This window comes from Chiloscyllium punctatum, chromosome 15, assembly GCF_047496795.1.
Source record: "Chiloscyllium punctatum isolate Juve2018m chromosome 15, sChiPun1.3, whole genome shotgun sequence".
Classification (NCBI taxonomy): Eukaryota; Metazoa; Chordata; class Chondrichthyes; order Orectolobiformes; family Hemiscylliidae; genus Chiloscyllium; species Chiloscyllium punctatum.
In genome coordinates this window covers 93,127,115-93,149,818 of record NC_092753.1, presented here as the reverse complement: position 1 = coordinate 93,149,818, position 22,704 = coordinate 93,127,115, and the positions used below count along the sequence as shown (strand labels likewise).

The window sequence follows — 22,704 nt, the reverse complement described above, 5'->3', positions numbered from 1 at the left end:
CTCCAGTGTTTAAGGTGCCAGTCTTTAGCCAATTTTGTTCACTCCACTTGATGGCTGGACACACTGCACTCTATGCCCTGACAAAATTCTAGCAATAGGATGAAAGACTGTTACTCCAGAGCTAATACACTCCTACCAGTACAGTAATGACACTGACATCTACTGACATTGTGGAAAATTGCTCGGATATGTTCTGTCCATAAAAAGCAGGACAAATCCAATCCGGCCAATTACCGCCCCATCAGTCTACTCTCCATCATCAGTAAAGTGATGAAAGGTGTCATCAACAGTGCTATCAAGCAGCACCTACTCAGCAATAACCTGCTCAGTGATGTCCAGTTTGGGTTCCACCAGGGCCACTCAGCTCCTGACCTCATTACAGCCTTGGTTCATACATGGACAAAAGAGCTGAATTCCAGAGATGAAGTGAACAAGACTGCCCTTGACATCAAGGTCACAATTGTCCAAATATGGAGTTAAGAAATCCTATCAAAAATAGAAATCAGGATTGAAACTCTCCTCTGTTTGGGAGAGCACAAAGGAAAATGTTTTGGTTATTGGAGGTCTGTCATCTCAGCTTCAGGACATCTCTGCAGAAATTTCTCAGGATAGATGTTTTCTACATCAATGTGTTCAAATATATTATAAAAACAACTGGAGCAGATGGGACTTGAACACAGTTCCTCAGGATAGAGTCCTGGACCTAATCATTTTTAGCTGCTTCATCAATGCTATTCCCACTATCATTAATTCAGATTATTCTACTAAGTTCAGCACCATTCATGACTCTTTGGATATTAAAGCAGTCCATGGCCTAATGCAGCAAGACTTGGACAAATCCCAGGCTTCCAAGTTGGGATGGTGAGCAGTTTGGAGCAGATGTTGTCACAGTTCTGCTCCTTGTTTCTGCTGCACTTGTCTTTTTAAAAGATATTAGACATTGGTTTATAGACACACATGGTCACTAAAGCAATTTGGTTCTGTGCAGTAGCATATGAAGAAACAAGCAAGCATTGGAATTTAAGTCCATCCAACAAGCAAACAAAAGACATTTCTTACTTGTACAAAATTATATTTACGTATATTTGAGGTGCTGGGAGGGTCCGATAACACTTTGTTATATTAAAACTGCAAGAGAAAATGCAAATTGCTGATATAATTCAGATGATTTAAAATTGATCAAACTTGCAGTCAGGGTTTTAATAGATTCAGGTCATTCACTTCAAAGCTAGAAATATTTTCTTCCTTGTTACACATGCCCCATTAATATTTTACTTGAATTTGACTTTTCTTTTTTTCTGGTTCAATTCCAGATGGCTCAGCATATAACTAAACCTCAAGCTGTGGAGAAGTCACTGCGAGGATGCCACAAGCTGGTCAAGCTCTCAAAATGCTGTATTAACGGCTACCAGGGGTATTCCAGCTCTTTTGGAACAAGCAATCGCATATCTACTGCTGAAAATTAGAAAATATCTGAATATATATTCAAGATTATTTTGCTAATCTCTTCCTTCTCAAATGCTGACTTTCTATTGTGCTTCCTCTTGTTTCTTAAACTTTGTATTGTTTCTTAAATTAATCCTGTTTCTTGGTCTCACCTAGTATTTGATCACTCTGAGGATTGAAAAATCTCCAGAAACCTCAAACTGGCATCATCTTTCTGCTTCTATGGTGTTTCTGAAAGAATCCATCTTCTGTATCCTATGTCAAATGTCTTGTGTACCATTGTAAGATGGTCCAAAGACATTCATCTTTAGGTAAAGATCTTAGGTTTCTGGAGTAATTCCTCAAAGTTCAACATTCTAATACTGACACTAACCTTGTTGGTTTCCACTTAGTTCTCTTTAATCTCTGTTTTCATCTGCCACAATTACTCAATGGGACTTGCAGGTTGCCGAACACCATTCCAATGACTCTAAGACAGATCTACTTTTTATTCTGTTTAGCCCAGCCTTATGAATGTGGTGAGTGATTTATCAAGTAATTCCCCAATTCATTTTTTGGCAGATTTATCCTGTTCTATTTTATATCAGTCATTCCTATTTAATAGTAATTGGTTTCCTTTTGCGTTGATCAAAGTAGAGCATTCATCCACGTTTTTACATCACAAGTTACCAATGAAACTTAAATTTTGTTTTAAGTTGGGACCAACTCTTCAGGGATCAAATTGTCAATCATGGCCTGATCTCCAGGTTGGACTCTCAGTTAACATAAGTATGTTCACAAAGATCAGAAGAATTTCCAACATTACCTAAGTCCTACAAAGGTCTTTCAATGTTGACAGCCTTGATAGAGTATACAAAGATCCTCTGCTTACAAAGCCACCCTCAAATCCTCAGATTAACATGGGCTATGTTCAATATTTCAATTGGACACCTTCACTCAAGGAAAACACAGAAGATATATCCTTCCTTCTGCATTTTCCAGTCTGTGGGATGGAAGAGCTACACTGCCACTGATTTCAAGTTTCTTTTGCTTGAATCTACTCGTTTCTTTTCATTTCATATTCTCAAGTAAATCAAGCTGACAATTTTCAAGGTGATTATTCTGTCTGCAACAAATAAAGTAACTGAAGGATGATATGAGATATAACATGGAATTGGTGATTGTATTGGAATAACACATATCCAAATGTATTGATTTGATAGAAATTGCGTTGGATTTCTGTAGCAGAAGATTATATCTATATTTGAAATAAAGTTTGAAGTAAGCAAGTTGCAAGAATTGTGAAAAGTTGGATGTTTATGTATGTAGAAAGGTAAAGTCACCACAGTCTTACCAGGCCGTAGGGCAGCTCTCTCATTACAGAAAGATGACTGGTGGTGTTTTTAGCGCAAGGACTACCACACCTCCGGTAAGGACAGAGGTTGAGAAGGAGAGTCCTTCATGATAACCTCAGCTGGTGCAGGAATTGAACCCATGCTGTTGGTATTACTCCACATACCAACTCCACATGGACAGTCACCTGAGGATGGAATTGGACCTAGTTCCCTGGAGCTGTGAGGCAGCAGTGATAGCCACTGATTTAAGACTGAAATTATTCATGTAAACTGTAAACTTTCTCTACTCAAGATGAATATACTTTTCTCAAAAACAAGTTGAGTAGGTTGATGCTCTGTTTAATCTGTCCCAGAGCCTCTTTGGTCTTATTTTCAGGAACGGTCAGGCTGCAAATGAGGTAATTGTGGTTCTTTTGACTTATTACCCCTGCCGATCCTCCCAAACTCAGGGTACTCAGGATTCCCCAGCCTATTGAGTGTCCTGCATTGTCACCCAGTCCCTTGGGATCCTTCTAGTTGGTGAAAAAGTCGGCTGAGACTGACAGCTGCATCCTCCTCAGATGAAGGCTCCATCGACTTCACCTGATTTGGTGTATATGAGGGAGGGTTTGTTAAAACAGGTTACTGAAATGTTACAGCAGGGGTTCTGGTCAGGTCTAGAGGAGCAAAGTGCTGACATTTTGCAAGAGGTGTCATTTTAGCACCATTAGAAATGTGATCTTTGCAACAGGCAAAGTGACTGTTGACAGTGTAGTAGACAATGGTCCTCAGAATTCTATTCCCATTCGGCTCTCCCTTAGCTCTATTGCACATGGTCTTGGCGACAGTATCAGATTCTGAAAAGAGAAGGGCCCTGTAAATGCACAAGGGAAGGCTCCGGTCTGGGTCCATACATGGGGATGGGTATAGTTTCTTATGTTACATAAGGCCAGTGGTCCCCCTGCCAATGGAATGCAAGCTGTTTGTATACACGGGCAGAAGGTATAAGGCCCCTTTGTCTTACACGGGTGGGTGAGACAAGTCTCAAGTAGGCAGGAGATGTTATGTGGAACAATGCCAGTTCCACATTCACCAGTATAGACTAATATGGTATTGGAAAGTGATTTTTCTCTTTGGAAGGTAAGCAGTAGGGAGTCTGATGAGTAGTTTGGGATTGGGGACTGGAAACAGGGCAAAAAAGTCACCTACAGATGGAGAGAAGTAACATACTACTGTCTCTGGAGTGAATAGTGTCTGGTGGGCCTGTAAAAATAAGTTGTTTGTGGATTAAGGAGTTTCACTTCTCTGGCTTCTCTTTTCTCCAGTAGGCCAGTCCTGCAAAAAGGAATGGTGCTCCCGGCCCTTGTTAAAACATTTACCATAGTAACAGGATGGATAATTTTAATCCTCACTAGGTTTACGTCTGCAGGTAAAATAAAAAAGACAGGCTCGGTAACGACATGGTAATTCCCATTGATTTCTACTGCTCAGGTGAACCATATGGTCCTTCTGATGTAAGAGTCCATTGCAATAATCAATCTTAGTCACACTCCACATGTTGAAGGCGTCTGGTGTGGTGCACTGGATGACATCTCCTCAGCTTAGGTGGTAGATAATCTCAAAGGGGTAAAAACTTTGACTGCAGATGCTGGAAAGCAAATACTGGATTAGTGGTGCTGGAAGAGCACAGCAGTTCAGGCAGCATCCAATGAGCAGCGAAATCGACGTTTCGGGCAAAAGCCCTTCATCAGGAATCCACATTTGCTTCCTCAGTGCCTGCATCCCTGATGAAGGGCTTTTGCCCGAAACGTCGATTTCGCTGCTCGTTGGATGCTGCCTGAACTGCTGTGCTCTTCCAGCACCACTAATCTGGTAGATAATCTCAGACCATTCTGAATCACATCGATATTTAGTGGCTTTCCCCATCTGGATGTCGTACATGATCGAACAGGTCAGTAAGTAAGTGATCCCCCACATGTCTCAAAAGGGTTGCCAGGTGAAGTTGGAGTATCTCAAAAGGGTTGCCAGGAGAAGGGTTATCTTCTCTGGATCACAGGGAACGCCCTTTCTGGGGTTATGCTCCAGACAGATGAAGCAACACTCACTAAGTCTGTGAGTGAACAAACTGCAGGCAGGGATGCCACCAGGTGCTCAGAAGTAAGTCACTAATTGCTCTGGCACCACGATGAGTTGCGCAATGAACACATTCAAAAATCCAGAAAGCAAGTTCATCAGACATACAAGTTTGACCCACAGGAGTAGCCCAGAGTTGAGTGTCAAGGTCATACAAACAGCCCAACTCAGACCAAAACAGCTTATCAGTGTCAGGGGTGTCCCCCTGATGTTTAACAACATTTTGGATGGTTGGCATTAATTCATCCGAAGTAGACTGGCTCTTGTTAGAACATGTAGACTGCCTCATCATTCTGGACGCAACCATACAATCCCCTATCGAGGCTGTTATTGCTGCCGCATCTGCCAAATGGTTGCCAATGTCAACTAAACCTTTGCCATTACTACGGGCAGTACATTTACTAAATTTATCAGCTGTAAAATTTGTTTATGAGAACCTCTTGATCTGTTTTCCTCTTCCCTTTTTATTTTGTAACATTCTAGTTTGCTCCTCCTTGATCTGAATTCCAATTTGCCTCCTTTCACGTTTCTGCCATTGAATATTCTTTGCCATGTGTTTACTCATCTGATCTGTAATGTCATCAAATCTGTTCCTATTATCCTCACTTTACTCATTCATGGGATTCACCCTCTGCTCCTTGAACCCCATTCTAACTTTACAGTCAATTCCTTAATGCCTCTCATGCTAGCTGATGCGCAACTCTTCTCAAAGCCTTCTGACTCATTCACTTTCTCTACACTGCAAGATTACTATTCCAATATCCAGTGCTGAGTGACCCAAAATTTCTTCAAATCAAACTTTTAAAATTTTAAGCCATCATCCACTGTCAGGCTGCAGTTTTTTTAATCTTGGTTTTTGTTGGAATTTGAACTAAAGTGCCAGCTTTACATCCTTTCTATTAGAGGTTGTCTACTTGCACCTCAGTAATTTGTCACTGAAACAACTGTACATTACACCTTTGGCACTTGCAGATTTGACTATTTTGATGCTTTCCCAGATATGGTGTCACCTCAGCAGTGAGTCCTTGTTGACTATCAACAGTATCCCCACTGAGCTACATTATCTTTTGACCTAAATCAAATTTGATGGGACCTTCCATGTAGATTCATTTCCCCCTTTTTGAATTTTTGATGTCCAATAATTCAGATTCATGTATTCAAAGTCTCCCTTGTTAATTTAAGGCCAATCATTGAACTGCACATTTCATTAGTAATGTCATTACATTTACATAAAGATCTCTCTGATTGCAACCTTTTCACATGTGTGCATTCCTTTTTAAGAACTTCAACCGATTTAAGAATACCCCCTCGGTCAATTCGATGCCCAAATTAGTCGCATTTTCATACCAAGAGGCTAGTAAAAAATTATCTTTAAGTTCCTGACAATATTGATGCCAAAGTCAAATTAATTGTTTAGTTTTCGAGCCCATTTTTTTTACCAAATTTGCTGTTGGGCTGACTTTACCATGTCTAAATTCTTCGGACCTCCCAATGGCCATTGTTCATTGCCCAATTTTGTTTTTGTTTGAGTAACCTGACAACTGTCTAAAACTTTGGACATTTTCTGGATATTTATCACATAACACCTGCAAAGGACAATCTTTCTCAACGGTCGAATCTATATAATTTCACATTATTTCTTATTTTCAAAACAATTTAAAACAGATCAAGATTTCAACACAATACCAAACACTTCTTAAAGCAAATTTAAATCCTTAAAATACAATACAATTTTGAGATCAAATTTAAATGTATAAATCACAGTTTCTTTAATCAAGACCACTATTTAATGTTTGGAGCTCCAGAAAACAAGACACAAACATTCAAACACCAACAAACAAATGTGCATTCAAATCAGACAACAAGATATTAAATTTTCTACAGGCTGCAGGAAGTCTTTGTGGTTCAGTCTCTCTCTCTCTCTCTCTCACACAGACACACATTCTCTAACTATTTCCTCTCTCACTATTTAATTCGGGACAAGTTTTTTAGGCCGTTTCATTAGTCTGTGACACAGGAAAATATACAACTGGAATTTATTTTAACTCTGAGCAAAGAGACCTTGGAGTGCAGGTTCATAGCTCCTTGAAAGTAGAGTTGCAGGTAGATAGGATAGTAAAGAAGGCATTTGGTATGCTTTCCTTTATTGGTCAGAGTATTGAGTACAGGAGTTGGGAGGTCATGTTGCAGCTGTACAGGACATTGATTAGGCCACTGTTGGAATATTGCATGCAATTCTGGTCTCCTTCCTATCAGAAAGATGTTGTGAAACTTGAAAGGGTTCAGAAAAGATTTACAAGGATGTTGCCAGGTTTGGAGGATATGAGTTACAGGGAGAGGCTGAACAGGCTGGGGCTGTTTTCCCTGGAGTGTCGGAGGCTGAGGGGTGACCTTATAGAGGTTTACAAAATTATGAGGGGCATGAATAGGATAAATAGACAAAGTCTTTTCCCTGGGGTCTGGGAGTCCAGAACTGGAGGGCATAGGTTTAGGGTGAGAGGGGAAAGATACAAAAGGGACCTAAGGGCAACTTTTTCACACAGAGGGTGGTACGGGTATGGAATGAGCTGCCGGAGAAAGTGGTGGAGGCTGGTACAATTGCAACACTTAAGAGGCATTTGGATGGGTATATGAATAGGAAGGGTTTGGAGGGATATGAGTCGGGTGCTGGCAGGTGGGACTAGATCAGGTTGGAATAGCTGGTCGGCATGGATGGGTTGGACCGAAGGGTCTGTTTTCATGCTGGACATCTCTATGACTCTATGACTCTATACCCAAACACAAGATTTTTTCCCAAATTTACATTGATTCACTTTCATCTTCAATTATGTATGTATATCCTCAGGACCTACAACATTTACCTTATATTCTTATTAGTCCACTTAACTCAGTTCCTACAATTTTTTTCTCCGGCAATCTGCCTTTGATGAACAGAATTCACAACTTCTCAATCATTTCCTTTTTGTCCAATTGATCACAGAGTCAGAGTCCCATCAGCACTCTGTTTCGGAGTCTAAACCACCGATGGTGTCCCATTGGACTTCTGGTTTGGAACTTGAACCATCTATTCTATAGTCTCAACTTATTCACAGAGTCAGTGTCCCATCAGTATTCCATTTCAGAATCTAAACCACTAACCAGTGTCACATCAGACTTCATTTTCGGAAAACAAACCACCTATTCTATGTAGATCCTAAGGTCTTTAAACCAAACTTCTGTCCCATTGATCAAAATCTCTTTTTCTCTTTTAACAGCTACAAATTCCTTTTTCCAAATGACACACTTGACCATCTCTTTTGGACCTGTAAGGAGAATCCCCAAATCTCTGGAGTCCCCGACTCCTTTTCTAATCTTTTTACAACCAACTCTTACCAAGACTGATCCTTTTCGGGCTGGACTTTAACAATGAACAGCGAGGGGTCGAGTTAGCTGTGACTTGAATGCGAGGAAAACCACACAAAGAAAATATTCACTTCTGACCGGCCGATTCCTCTACACTCAACAGTGGGGGACTCAAGGCTCTTACACCGCTATCCACAATCCATCTGTACCGAATCGAGTCACGGCATCAGATGAAGATCTGGACCCTGGGGGGTCTCTCATTCCACAATCGGTCAATAAACACACCTCTAAACAACTCTTTGTCAATCACACAAACAATTATTTATTCTTAGATATGGTAGGGTCGGTAGACTCTGATCAGCCCACCACTCCTAATCCACCAAAAGAATCCAATGACTTACAAAGTTTGCAAAGAGTTTATATACATTGTTCATAGTCAGACATGGAGCATGATCACATAATAACAATCATGCAAACGTTTCGTCCCCTGTCTAGGTGACATCCGCAGTGCTTGGGAGCCTCCTGTGAAGCGCTTCTGTGCTGTTTTCTCCGGTATTTATAGTGGCCTGTCTCTGCCGCTTCCGGTTGTCAGTTCGAGCTGTCCACTGCAGTGGCCGGTATATTGGGTCCAGGTCGATGTGTTTGTTGATAGAGCCTGTGGATGAGTGCCATGCCTCTAGGAATTCCCTGGCTGTTCTCTGTTTGGCTTGCGCTATAATGGTAGTGTTGTCCCAGTCGAATTCATGTTGCTTGTCGTCTGTGTGTGTGGCTACTAAGGATAGCTGGTCGTGTCGTTTTGTGGCTAGTTGGTGTTCGTGTATACGGATCGTTAACTGTCTTCCTGTTTGTCCGATGTAGTGTTTTGTACAGTCCTTGCATGGGATTTTGTACACTACATTAGTTTTGCTCATGTTGGGTATTGGGTCCTTTGTTCTGGTGAGTTGTTGTCTGAGAGTGGCTGTTGGTTTGTGTGATGTTATGAGTCCTAGTTGTCGCAGTAGTCTGGCTGTCAGTTCAGAAATGCTCCTGATGTATGGTAGTGTGGCTAGTCCTTTGGGTTGTGGCATGTCCTCGTTCCATTGTCTCTCCCTTAGGCATCTGTTGATGAAATTGCGAGGGTATCCGTTTTTGGCGAATACCTTGTATAGGTGTTCCTCTTCCTCTTTTTGTAGTTCTGGTGTGCTGCAGTGTGTTGTGGCCCTTTTGAATAGTGTCCTGATGCAACTTCGTTTGTGTGTGTTGGGGTGGTTGCTTTCATAGTTCAGGACTTGGTCTGTGTGTGTGGCTTTCCTGTAAACCTTTGTGGTGAATTCTCCGTTCGGTGTTCTCTGTACCATCACGTCTAGGAATGGGAGTTGGTTGTCCTTTTCTTCCTCTCTAGTGAATCGGATTCCTGTGAGTGTGGTGTTGATGATCTGGTGTGTGTTCTCTATTTCTGTGTTTTTAATTATTACAAAGGTGTCATCCACGTATCTGACCCAGAGTTTGGGTTGAAGTTGTGGTAAGACTGTTTGTTCTAACCTTTGCATTACTGCTTCGGACAAACACTACATCGGACAAACAGGAAGACAGTTAACGATCCGTATACACGAACACAACTAGCCACGAAACGACACGACCAGCTATCCTTAGTAGCCACACACACAGACGACAAGCAACATGAATTCGACTGGGACAACACTACCATTATAGGGCAAGCCAAACAGAGAACAGCCAGGGAATTCCTAGAGGCATGGCACTCATCCACAGACTCTATCAACAAACACATCGACCTGGACCCAATATACCGGCCACTGCAGTGGACAGCTGGAACTGACAACCGGAAGCGGCAGAGACAGGCCACTATAAATACCAGAGAAAACAGCACAGAAGCGCTTCACAGGAGGCTCCCAAGCACTGAGGATGTCACCTAGACAGGGGACGAAACGTTTGCAAGACAACTTCCCAGCTCGGCGAACAGAACCACAACAACGAGCACCCGAGCTACAAATCTTCTACCAAACTTTGAACACCTATGGGCGAGAGACGCTAAGACAAGCCAGGAAATGGGAATCCTGTGCCAACCGCCTAAGCGCCACATACGAACAACTCCAGTTCCTGCATGAATGCCGAAAGAATCGAATCCTTCCACCATGTGTCAGATACAGACCACCAGTCAACAATCCACAAGCCAGGGACACAGCCAGACAGAATGGATTCAGGATGATCCAGGTAATGATTACAGATGCTCACAACAGACTACACAAATATAGACAAGACATTGCGCACCAAAAATCGTTAATTTAAAAAACCACCAATCAGGAATGGACCCGGACCATAGAACAGGCCGTCACCATAGGACAGAACAGGACCACACACCACAAAAAAAACGGCACTAAAAGAAAAAATGGCTAAACTAACACACAAAGAAGAGGACACCACAACACACACCTGGGTTAAAAACCTCGCCAACAGACAGCTCACAGACACGGAAAGAACAATACTGGCCAAGGGACTCAACTACAACCACAGGGACGCCAAGGCAGCAGACTTCCTCGCAGCACTAGAATGCACACTCAGGAACAATGGACTGACAGAAGAGACACAACAAACAGTGAGACAAAGTATCGTACCGCTGATAACAAGAAAAAAACAAACACATAACCTCAACACCAAGGAGAGGGAAGCACTAAAATCACTAAGAAACGATAAGAACATAATTATACTACCAGCAGACAAAGGCAGAATGACGGTCATCCTGGACAAAGCAGAGTACATGCAAAAAGCACAACAACTACTTGCAGATACCAACACCTACCAAAAGAGGGAGTTTGACCCCACCCCACAGCTCACCAGTAGGATAAACAACACACTGAGGAATCTACAAAAAAACGGACAGATAACCAAGTCTGACCTACAAAGAATGAAACCTGAAAGCAACAACACCCCCAGATTCTATGGACTGCCTAAGTGCACTCCCCAAAGTGCACAAACCAGACACCCCACTCAGACCCATAGTATCACTACCAGGGACACCATCACACAAACTGGCTAAAGAACTACAGCAGAAACTGAAACACCTGATCAGCGGATCCAGCCAATCTGTACAATCGACACAGGAATTCTTGGACATCATCAGAAATATACACGTAGACAAGGAAGAAACTATGATCTCATTCGATGTAACGGCACTGTTCACCTCCATCGACAAAACACTAGCCAAAGAAACAATAGCCAACCTGCTGGACAGACATAACAGACAACAGGACGTTGAACCTATCAACAAAGACGGCATACTTAAACTACTGGACTTGTGCCTCACAGCACACTTCACATTCAATAACCAAATATACGAACAAATCAATGGAACACCCATGGGCTCACCGATCTCTGGACTCATAGCAGAAGCAGTAATGCAAAGGTTAGAACAAACAGTCTTACCACAACTTCAACCCAAACTCTGGGTCAGATACGTGGATGACACCTTTGTAATAATTAAAAACACAGAAATAGAGAACACACACCAGATCATCAACACCACACTCACAGGAATCCGATTCACTAGAGAGGAAGAAAAGGACAACCAACTCCCATTCCTAGATGTGATGGTACAGAGAACACCAAACGGAGAATTCACCACAAAGGTTTACAGGAAAGCCACACACACAGACCAAGTCCTGAACTATGAAAGCAACCACCCCAACACACACAAACGAAGTTGCATCAGGACACTATTCAAAAGGGCCACAACACACTGCAGCACACCAGAACTACAAAAAGAGGAAGAGGAACACCTATACAAGGTATTCGCCAAAAACAGATACCCTCGCAATTTAATCAACAGATGCCTAAGGGAGAGACAATGGAACGAGGACATGCCACAACCCAAAGGACTAGCCACACTACCATACATCAGGAGCATTTCTGAACTGACAGCCAGACTACTGCGACAACTAGGACTCATAACAGCACACAAACCAACAGCCACTCTCAGACAACAACTCACCAGAACAAAGGACCCGATACCCAACATGAGCAAAACTAATGTAGTGTACAAAATCCCATGCAAGGACTGCAGAAAACACTACATCGGACAAACAGGAAGACAGTTAACGATCCGTATACACGAACACCAACTAGCCACGAAACGACACCACCAGCTATCCTTAGTAGCCACACACACAGACGACAAGCAACATGAATTCGACTGGGACAACACTACCATTATAGGGCAAGCCAAACAGAGAACAGCCAGGGAATTCCTAGAGGCATGGCACTCATCCACAGACCCTATCAACAAACACATCGACCTGGACCCAATATACCGGCCACTGCAGTGGACAGCTGGAACTGACAACCGGAAGCGGCAGAGACAGGCCACTATAAATACCAGAGAAAACAGCACAGAAGCGCTTCACAGGAGGCTCCCAAGCACTGAGGATGTCACCTAGACAGGGGACGAAACGTTTGCAAGACAAATTCCCAGCTCGGCGAACAGAACCACAACAACGAGCACCCGAGCTACAAATCTTCTACCAAACTTTGAATAATAACAAATCCTGCAAGGTCCTTGTGCACTTTTGCCTGAGTCTATCACGATTTCTTGTAAACAACCTGTACTTAGAATCATATTTGGCCTGCCTTGTGGTTAGGGTTAAACCATCAGTTTGCAGTTTCTTGTTTCTGTCTGGTTCAGTGCAATTTAACAACGCAGAAGCCATTTTGTGCAGCTCCTTCAGCCATTTTCTCCTACCTCCCAGACGCCCACGTCCTCAATCACTTCTCAGTTCCTTATAAAAAGGGAAATTTTCCTTCCCTGCCCAGTCCATGGGTTTGACACAACTCTCCATGACTTGTAAGTATTGGACGCTGGTCCAATTACAGCATTTAAAAGGCATCTGGATGGGTATATGAATAGGAAGGGTTTAGAGGAATATGGGCCAAATGCTGGCAAATGAGACTAGATTAATTTAGGATATCTGGTCGACATGGCCAAGTTGGACTGAAGGGTCTGTTTCCATGCTGTACATCTCTATGACACTATGCTTTTATCTTCTTCAGATCCTGCTCTGTGAGTTGTGAAGTCTATTCTTCAAAGCTTCACATCACTGAGACCTTAGAATTTCCCACCTTTGAATAACCAATTTCGATCAAAACTCTCCTGGCCTGGAATTTTTCAAACCTTAACACTCAGGTAGCTTATTCCCTTAACTTACACCCAGAGTAAAACCTGGCTTTGTAAATCATAAGCTTAAACTTTGCAACTATTGGGTTGATCTGTCAGTGAACATATACACACAAGGCTACAAATTTTCTCTAATAAAGGAATACACATTTATCACATAAAAGAGGAATCTATAGAAAGTCTATCTGAAAGAAAGTCCTCTTTAATCTTTCTCCATTGAACTGAATTCAGAAGTTTTTAACTACATTTAAAATAATCTTGGTTGCACTTGCTTCTGCTCAGGGAACAGCTTTACTTTTTCTCTTCTCATAAAACCTCACAAAATAAACAAACTTCCATTGACCCTCGTGGAAGCCTCCAGTTATTTGCTCTTTGACATATACTGACTTAATATCATGCTTCTGAAAGGAGTGACCAAGTTACTTATTAAATGCCTTCACAGAAACATAGACCTACACCCATACATACAAAGACCAACACTGGCTTGAAAAACAATTTTAAAAAATATATGTACATAATCTTGCATTTCCCTACAAAATGTTGCATTTGAACCTGCTTTGTAAGGTGAGCGGATAGTGATGCTCAAAAGTATAGAATCCCTACAATGTGGAAGCAGTGAAGGGCTTTTGCTCGAAACGTGGAAGCTTCCGCTCCTTGGATGTTGCCTGACTGGCTGTACTTTTTCATTCCACACTCTCAATTCTAATCTCCAGCATCTGCAGTCCTCAATTTCTTCACACCAATCCTCTGAAGAGCATCCACCCCATGCCTGCGTTTACCACGGCTAACCCACCTAGCCTGCACACTTTAGGCAAATTAGCATGACCAATCCACCTCACATACATCTCTTTGGACTGTGGAAGGAAATGAACCAGGGGAGAATATGCAAACTCCACTCAGGCAGTCATCTGAGACTGGAATCAAAACTGGGTCATTGGCGCTGTGAGGTAAGAGTGCTAACCACTGAGCCACCATGCAACCCTGTTAATCATGGGATCTTAGTCAGAGTACAGAGAAAGAAATTGCTTTCATTGACAAAAGTATTGAGAATAAGGAGATTGGCAAAAAAACTAGCAACAAATGAGGAAATAATTGCTATTACAGAGTGGTTAGAGTCTGGAATGCTGTGCCTGAGTGATTTTTTTAGTTTAATTTTAGCTTTTGAAAGGGAATTGAAAAATCAGCTGTAGTGAGAAATAGTTGCAGGGACATGGGAACAGGGTCATTGAATGGATTAATTTGTATTATGATCCCATACTGATACAGTTCCAGAGTGAAACCTGGCTTTGTAGATCATAAGCTTAATTTTTGCAGTTATTCTGTTGGTCTGTCAGTAAACATATACTCAAAAGGCCGCACATTTTCTGTAATGAAGGAATGCACATTTATCACACAAAAGAGGAATCTATATGAAGTCTATCCAGCTTCTATTCTTTCCTGGCTTCCTGGCAACAATTCCTTTGCCTAACTACACTTTTTTCTCTCCTTTTATCTCTCTCTCTGGGCTCTCTGTCCATCTATCTGCTCAATCCTTCTCCTCGGAGATAGTGAGGACTGCAGATGCTCGAGATCAGAGCTGAAGAGTGTGGTGCTGGAAAAGCACAGCCGGTCAGGCAACATCCAAGGAGCAAGAAAGTCAAAGTTTCAGGCATAAGTTTCATTCCTGACGGAGGGCTTATATGCCCAAAACATCAACTCTCCTGCACCTGACTGGCCATGTTTTTCCAGCACCACACTCTTTGGCTCACTCCTTCTCCTCTCCAATTCCCCGCCCCATCATCAGCATAAATATCATCATTTCCTAGCAGCTTCTAGTTCTGAAGAGGGGTCACTGGAGTCATAACTCTCGTTCTCTCTCCACAGATGCTGCCAGATCTGCTGAGTATCTCCAGCATTCTCCATTTTCCTTTGGTTCAAATAGCGACATAGTGCATGATTTATAACTATTCATATCATTTAATTCTGACTGTGAAATTTGAACCAGTGGCATGTAGGATTTGATCTGTGTGAATGAGGGGGGTTTAATAATTTACTTGCCTGTCTTTCTGCAGGTTTGATTAGAAACTAGTATGTGTCAGATACCAGGAGACATTGGACAAAAAACCAAAAGAACCATGAATGCTGGAAATCAGAAACAGAAATTACTGGAAAAACTCAGCACCTCTGGTAGTATCTGTGGAGAGAAATCAGAGTTAACATTTTGGGTCCAGTGACCTTTATTCAGAACATAATTTCAGTTTTTGTTTTGGACCAGGTGACATCAGACCTCCTGGAGTGTAAGGGTGAATTTTTTAATATTGTGAGAGCTTTATGATTGGAGACAACAAACACTGAAAGGTGTTAGCTGACTTTTGCTTTAGAGGAATCACGAACTGATTTGTTTTGGAAAGTCTATCGATTGGAAATCGATTGTTATTGCAGGAAATCTGCCTGGGGTTAGATGTAAGAAAAGTTTCACTTGGAAAAGAAGTGTTAGTTGAGAATAGGTTACCTCATTGTAAGGGCTTTAGTTTGAAAATTTAGGACAAGAAACGTTTAGTTGGTTAGTAACCTGAATGAGGTAAAATCAATGAGGTAAAAACAATGACGACAGATGCTGGAAACCAGCATCACTGGATTAGTGGTGCTGGAAGAGCACAGCAGTTCAGGCAGCATCCAAGTAGCTTCGAAATCGACGTTTCAACGTCGATTTCGAAGCTACTTGGATGCTGCCTGAACTGCTGTGCTCTTCCAGCACCACTAATCTAGTAACCTGAATGGATTATTTAAAGCAAAGAATGTTTAAGCTTGGCTGTATAAATAATCAGGGAAAAGTCTAACTAGCTCTCAACATCAGGGACTCTCTGGAATTTGAGTGTTGGAAAGTAATGGTATTATATAGTTACGATTTTGTTCTGTTCTGTTTCAAAATCTTTTAGATTTTATTACATGTAAATAGTTTGACTTGTTCTATTCTATCTTAATTTGTTTTACATAATAAGCGTCTCTTTTATTGTTAGAACTAAATCTGCACTATTGTGCGTTTATGGTTCAGTGAAAGACCACCTTGTTAAGTGAAAAAAAAGATCTATCTGGTTCGACTTTAATCTGAGATCTGACTTGTTCTAACAGTAACCATAAGGCCCAGAGACATAGGATCAGAAATTTCACGTTCAGCAAAAATACACATTCAACTGATTGAGCCTGCTCTGCAATTCAATAATGGCTGATAAGTTTCTCAACCCCATTCTCCCACTTTTTTCCCCTAACCCACAACTGACGTCAAAAGAAGATCTCCAATAGTTTGGAGTTTTGGTTAGAAGGGGACAATTAGTGATGAGCAATCAATATGCAATGCCTACATCCCATGAATGAATGATAAAGAATTCTCTCAGTACTGCACTAATTCTGAGTTTGGGGATTGCGTGCTAAAGTCTCTAGTCCTGTCCCAAGAGTGGAACTTGAATCTACATTGTTCTGTCATAGAATTAAGCCACAATGTTGCATTTCTGCAATGTGGTTCCCTGTCAGGGAATTTCCCGGCCTGAATTTATTTTAGCCTGTTAGCCACCCAGCTCAGGGTCTTTCTTTCATTTTGGAGTTTAAAGAGAGTACAAGAGGGTGAGACCCCTCAGTTGTTGATACCTGTTTGGTCTCCCCTTAGAGGCTTTTCCTAAGCCCGGGCATTCTCAAGAAGGTATGATGCCCAGAGTTGGGTATAACGACAGTGGCAGTGGCTTCAAGAACAAAGGGCAGAGTGAGATAGGTGGAGGACCCATCAAAGATTGTTGAACTTTTAGCTTATTTCTTTATTTTCCTGGTTTAATAAAAGACTTCAATGTAAACTATAACCTATTTCTTTATTTTTCTACTATTCTACAAAATAATGCTTAATGTTTTAACGTTCATTTCTCTTACTACTGTGTACCCAAGCATTTTTTGTAACTAGGTACTTAAGTATCTAAGATGGCACCATGTGTGGAGAGATTATATGCTTTGCAATGTACTCCTGTACTTGAGTATACATGCTGGCAATAAAAATCTAAAAATCTAAAATCTAATAACTCCAGCTGAGGGTGGAACAAAAAGAGATTTTAGAGAGGTTTAGAGAGGTTTACCATAAATTCCATACTCAACAGATTTCCATTGTAAGAAAAGCTACTCAGGCATTTATATTGGAAATGATATTCTGCACTTGTATTTCTTGTTATTCCTGCGTGACCTGAAATTCTGCCCTATTCGTACTGCAGCTTTGGTGTAGGTGCACTGGAAAAGACAGAAAATATGTTGGAAAATGAAATAATCCATTTGCAACAAACAGATTTTTGTTCAGTAAAATGTATTTAATAGCAAAGTACCATCCCTGATGTGAGTAGTTTCTCTACCTGAGAAGGCTTCTTAAAACAAGTTGCCTGAAAAAAAAAAGTGCAAGGTGAAAATTTGGCATTTTTATGCCTAATACTTGGCAAATTGCCGTGTCTACCTGGGCGAATTCCTATGCCACATATGTAGTCAATAGTATAGAATGTATCTGTCAATGAAAACACCTAGACACCTAATCTAGAGTTATCATGATCTTTGATAAGCCTTTCAAAAAACAAATTGCTGTAAATTTGCTTGTAAAGTCATCTTCAAAACAAGTCTTAATTTAAGATACATAGAGTTGGGGGATCTAAGATGGCGGCGATCTGAGAAGATCACACTGCAGAGCTTTGCATCGCAGCAGGAGCAGGACGGTCCTTTAACCCACCCAACCCAGGTCATCAGGACTTCTTGGGGTGTTGGAAAGATTGTGGAGCCCCAAGAAACATTTAAAAATTGACTTACCTGTATTTTCAGCTGTCCAGAAATGCCTAAAAAGGGAGGAGGACCATCTGAGGCCGGGCCTGCAGTTCAACCTGCAGCAGCCTCGAGCCGATTACTCTCCAGGACCTGGTGACCCGGCTCTCGAAATCTCGTGAGATGTTGGGAAAACAGATTGAAGAGAAGCTGGCTCTAGTCTCTCTCATGCTGTAGAAGCATGAGCAGCAGCTGGGAGACCTGGAGAAGAGGACGGATGAGGTGGAGCACAGGGTCACAGTGGTGGAAGCTGATGCCAGTTCATTCAAGGAGGAGATCCAAGCCCTGAAGACGCAGGTTCGTAATTTGCGTGACCAAGTGGATGATCTTGAAAACAGGAGGCAGGAGAAAAAAACATTTGGATCATCGGTCTGTCTGAGGCTAAGGAAGGTGAGCGGCCTGCAGAATTTGTTGAAGATTGGCTTCCGAAATTCCTTGACTTGGAGACTGGCATGGGAGGATTGAAGATAGAGAGGGCTCACTGGGTCGCAGCACGGAGGTCGGGTCTGGGTCAACACCCTTGTCCTTTCCTGGTGCGGTTCCATCATTACCGGGATAAGGAGAGAGTCATGGAGGCTTCCAGACTCCAGATGAAGGATCCAAAGGCCCTAATTTATGAGGGGTCTAGGATCATGTTTTTTCAGGACTTTTCAGCGGCGGTGATCCAGAAACGAAAATCGTATGATGGTGTCAAGAGAAGATTGAAGGAGCTTGGGATGCAGTACTCCCTGAGATATCCAGCAGTGCTTCGGATCACCTTAGATGGATCCATATATCTCTTTGACACATCAGAGAAGGCAAGAGACTTTGTGGACAAACTAACCTAATTTAAACAATTGTAGTATGTATAAATATCATTGCTTGGGTATGCGTTTATCATTCTGTAAAAAAAATGGAGGAAATCCGGTTGGAGCTTTGTTTTCCCCTTTTTTTTCCTCTATTGATAATAATTTGGTTCGAACTATGTCTGGTGGTGGTTAAGATGTACATTTTAAATTTCTAAGTTAGGACATACCAAAGGATGGGTGGGTATTTATTTCCCTTTTTTTTAAAAGAACTTTTTAAAATTCATATTGATATTCTATGGGGTGTTTATTCTTTTTAGCTTGTGCTTGCGATGCAGCTCTAGCTGGGAGAAGTGAAGGTAGTTGAGATGGTTAGATGCCTATTTATGGGCAGTTCAGGATGGGTAGTTGCCCCCTCCAGGCAGGGGGTGAGTTCCCCTACTCAGCGCTATTGGCACTTTATATGTTGGTTTGTTTTCTGGTTTTTGTTGTTTTTTATTTTTAATAATTTTATATGCTTGTTAAATGTAGTGGTTTTAGTTTATGTAGTTTTTATATTTGGTGGATCATGCAACACTAAGGATCAGCAATTTGTGGTTCAGATTCCCCCTCTCTGGAATTTAAATGTAATTGCAGAAGATTATGGCTAATGATTTGATTAAATTATGTACCTGGAATATCAAGGGAGGTCACTCACCAATTAACAGGAAGAAGATACTCTTGAGTCTTAGAAAAGAGAACGTGGATATTGCTTTGTTACAGGAGACACATTTGGATGACAAGGAGCATCTGAAATTACAGCAGAATGGCTTTGACCGAGTTTATTTTTCATCATTTAATACCAGAAGTAGGGGAGTGGCTATATTGGTTAGGAAAAAACTCTCATTTAAATTGTTGGAATGTGTTAAAGGCACATATGGGAGGTTTGTAATTGTTAAAGCCTTGATAAATGGGGAAGAATATGGCATTTTAAATGTTTATTGTCCCCCAGCTCATCCTCTTAAATTCTTGGTAGATGCTTTTTCTAAACTGATAATTCTCAAGTCTCGGCACATTGTTATAGGGGGAGATTTTAGCTGCCTCATGGACCTCACAGTAGACAGCCTAAAGGTCCCTCGATACCCTCGGCACAAACTAAACAGTTATTGGGTTTGTGTGGGGAATTAGGATTGGTGGACGTCTGGATGTGTCTCCATCCTACAGGTAGGGATTTCACGTTTTTCTCCAATCCGCACAGGTGTTACACGAGAATTGATTTTTTCTGACCACTGTGGTAACCCTGGATTTGGTGGCATCCTGTACAATTGGTAATATTGCCATCTCTGATGATACTCCAGTGTACCTCATGGTTAAAATTAAGGATGTTACAGTGGCTTCAAGGTACTGGTGAATGGACCCCTTTATTCTCATGGACAGCAAGTTTGTGGAGTATTTCTCTAGGGAATTTCAGGCATTCCTAGACATCAACATAGGCTCGGTTGATAGCTCATCTGTTCTCTGGGAAACTGCCAAAGCTTATGCCAGAGGGTTAGTTATTTCATATTCCACAAGTAGGAAGCGGCAGAAGGGTGAGCAGCAACGTCTCCTTGAAGCACGGTTGAAGGCAGCTGAGAGGGCCTATTTTGACAGACCCTCGTTGGTCAAACTACAGAGGATTACGGCACTGCGGTCTGCACTAAATTCCGTGCTCACACAGATGGCAAAGAGGGAGCTGGGTTTTGCAAAGCAAAGGATATACGAGCATGGTGACAAGCCAGGCAAATACTTAGCATACCTTGCCAGAAAGAGAAGGGACCCACAAACCATTACAGTGATTAGGGAAGGGTCTGGGAACCTAACATGTGATTCTAAAAAGATTAATATGGCATTCCAGAGATTCTCCTCTAAATTATATCAGTCTGAGAATTGTGAGGAGGGGCAGGCCAAAATGGAATCCTTTCTTAGAGATCTGAAGCTCCCGGGTGTGACTCCCGAACAACAGTCCTTTCTCAATGCCCCACTATCAGAGCAAGAAGTGCAGGAAGCTGTGAGGCAGCTTCAGAGTGGAAAGGCGCCCGGTCCTGATGGACTTTCCAGTGAATTCTATAAGGAATTTATAAGTATACTGTCAGGCCCGATGCTGAATATGTTTAATGATTCATACAGTCATGTTTGTCTCCCACCATCTCTGAGAGAGGCCAATATTTCACTTATCCTTAAAAAAGGGAAGGATCCGGAAGACTGTGCTTCACACAGGCCCATCTCGCTCTTAAATGTGGACTTTAAGATCCTTTCTAAGGCTCTTGCGTTAAGGCTGGATACTGTGTTACCTTCTATTGTTAAAGAGGATCAGACGGGCTTCATAAAGGGTCGCAGATCCTCCAATAACGTTAGGAGGCTGCTTAACGGTAATTCAAGTATGCCAACAGCAGTCAATACAGGGATTGGTGATTTCTTTAGGTGCAGAGAAGGCATTTGACCGAGTTGAGTGGCCGTACCTCTCCTATACTCTAGACCGGTTTGGTCTGTGTGCAGTTTTCATAAGATGGATAAAGGTTCTCTACAGTGTACCTCTCACGGCGGTCATTACCAACGGGGTACGATCAAGAAATTTTAATATTTCTAGGGGCAGCGGGCAGGGCTGTCCCCTTTCACCATACTTTTTATGTTGGTGATTGAACTGTTGGCAGAGGCCATTCGTGGGGATCTCAGTATATCAACTCCAGAAGTGGGGTCAAAATGACATAAGATCTCGCTGTATGCAGATGATGTTCTAATTTTCTTGACAAATCCAGCAGTTTCAGTGCCTTGCCTGATACAATGCATTCACGCGTTTGGTGCTTTTTCAGGGTAGAAGATTAATTTTGTTAAATCAGAGGCTATGCCTATGGGTGGTCTTATGAAAGAGTTGGCTCTTGTGAGTGACTATAGATTCCCATTAAGGTGTTCACAGGGGGGGTTTTTGTGTATTTGGGCAAATTCATTACTCCAGTTCTGGATTGGCTATTCAAAGCCAATTTTACTCAATTATTTGAAAAGATTAAACAAGATCTCCAAAGATGGGAGGCCCTTCCAGTCTGATGGTTGGGTCGGATAGCACTTATTAAGATGAATATTCTCCCTCGTTTGCTATACCCTATAGGGATGCTCCCCCTGATTTTCAATAAACAAACACTCAGGAGACTGAACAGTTGGTTCAGCTCCTTTATCTGGCAGCATAAACGGCCCCTCATTAAATGAGCCAAACTGCAGTTGCCTCACAGATTGGGGCGAGTAGACCTTCCGGACATTAAAAATTACCAATTAAGCTCGCTTTTGACCTACGTAAGTGATCTTTGTTTACACCTTTAGTGAGTTTTCAACCAGGTATGATAGATTCAGGATTTAAACATTGGGCAGCTAGGGGTATATCTTGCATGGGTGATTTATTTGAGGGAGATGTAATGATGTCCTTCGATCAGTGAGTACGGAAGTACGAGTTACCTAATAGAGACCTCTTTCGTTTTTTTCAAGTTAGGGATTTTATTCAAAAAAGGACCACACTTTTGACTGATCCCTACAAATCTGACATAGAAAGAGGGGTACTAAGGGCTAAGAGCACACTCTCTGTCAGTACTTTATATCACCAACTGGGGGGTGCCACTCAGATGAGTCTGATCGACTCTGCAAGATGTGGGAAAGAGAGCTGGGTGTTGAAGTTTCTTCAGAGGCATGGGAGGATATT

The 22,704-nt window shown here is 41.9% G+C and overlaps 1 protein-coding gene across 1 annotated transcript in view; it reads left to right on the top strand.

Annotated features, from left to right (window-relative positions):
- Positions 1 to 2,705, top strand: part of LOC140485930 (E3 ubiquitin/ISG15 ligase TRIM25-like) — a 29,946-nt gene extending 27,241 nt beyond the window's left edge. Inside the window, exon 8 of the mRNA XM_072584374.1 lies at positions 1,314 to 2,705. Within this exon, the coding sequence (XP_072440475.1) occupies positions 1,314 to 1,333 (20 nt within the window). The 3' untranslated portion in view covers positions 1,334 to 2,705. The remainder of the gene's footprint in view (positions 1 to 1,313) is intronic.
- Positions 2,706 to 22,704: the final 19,999 nt, after the last annotated feature.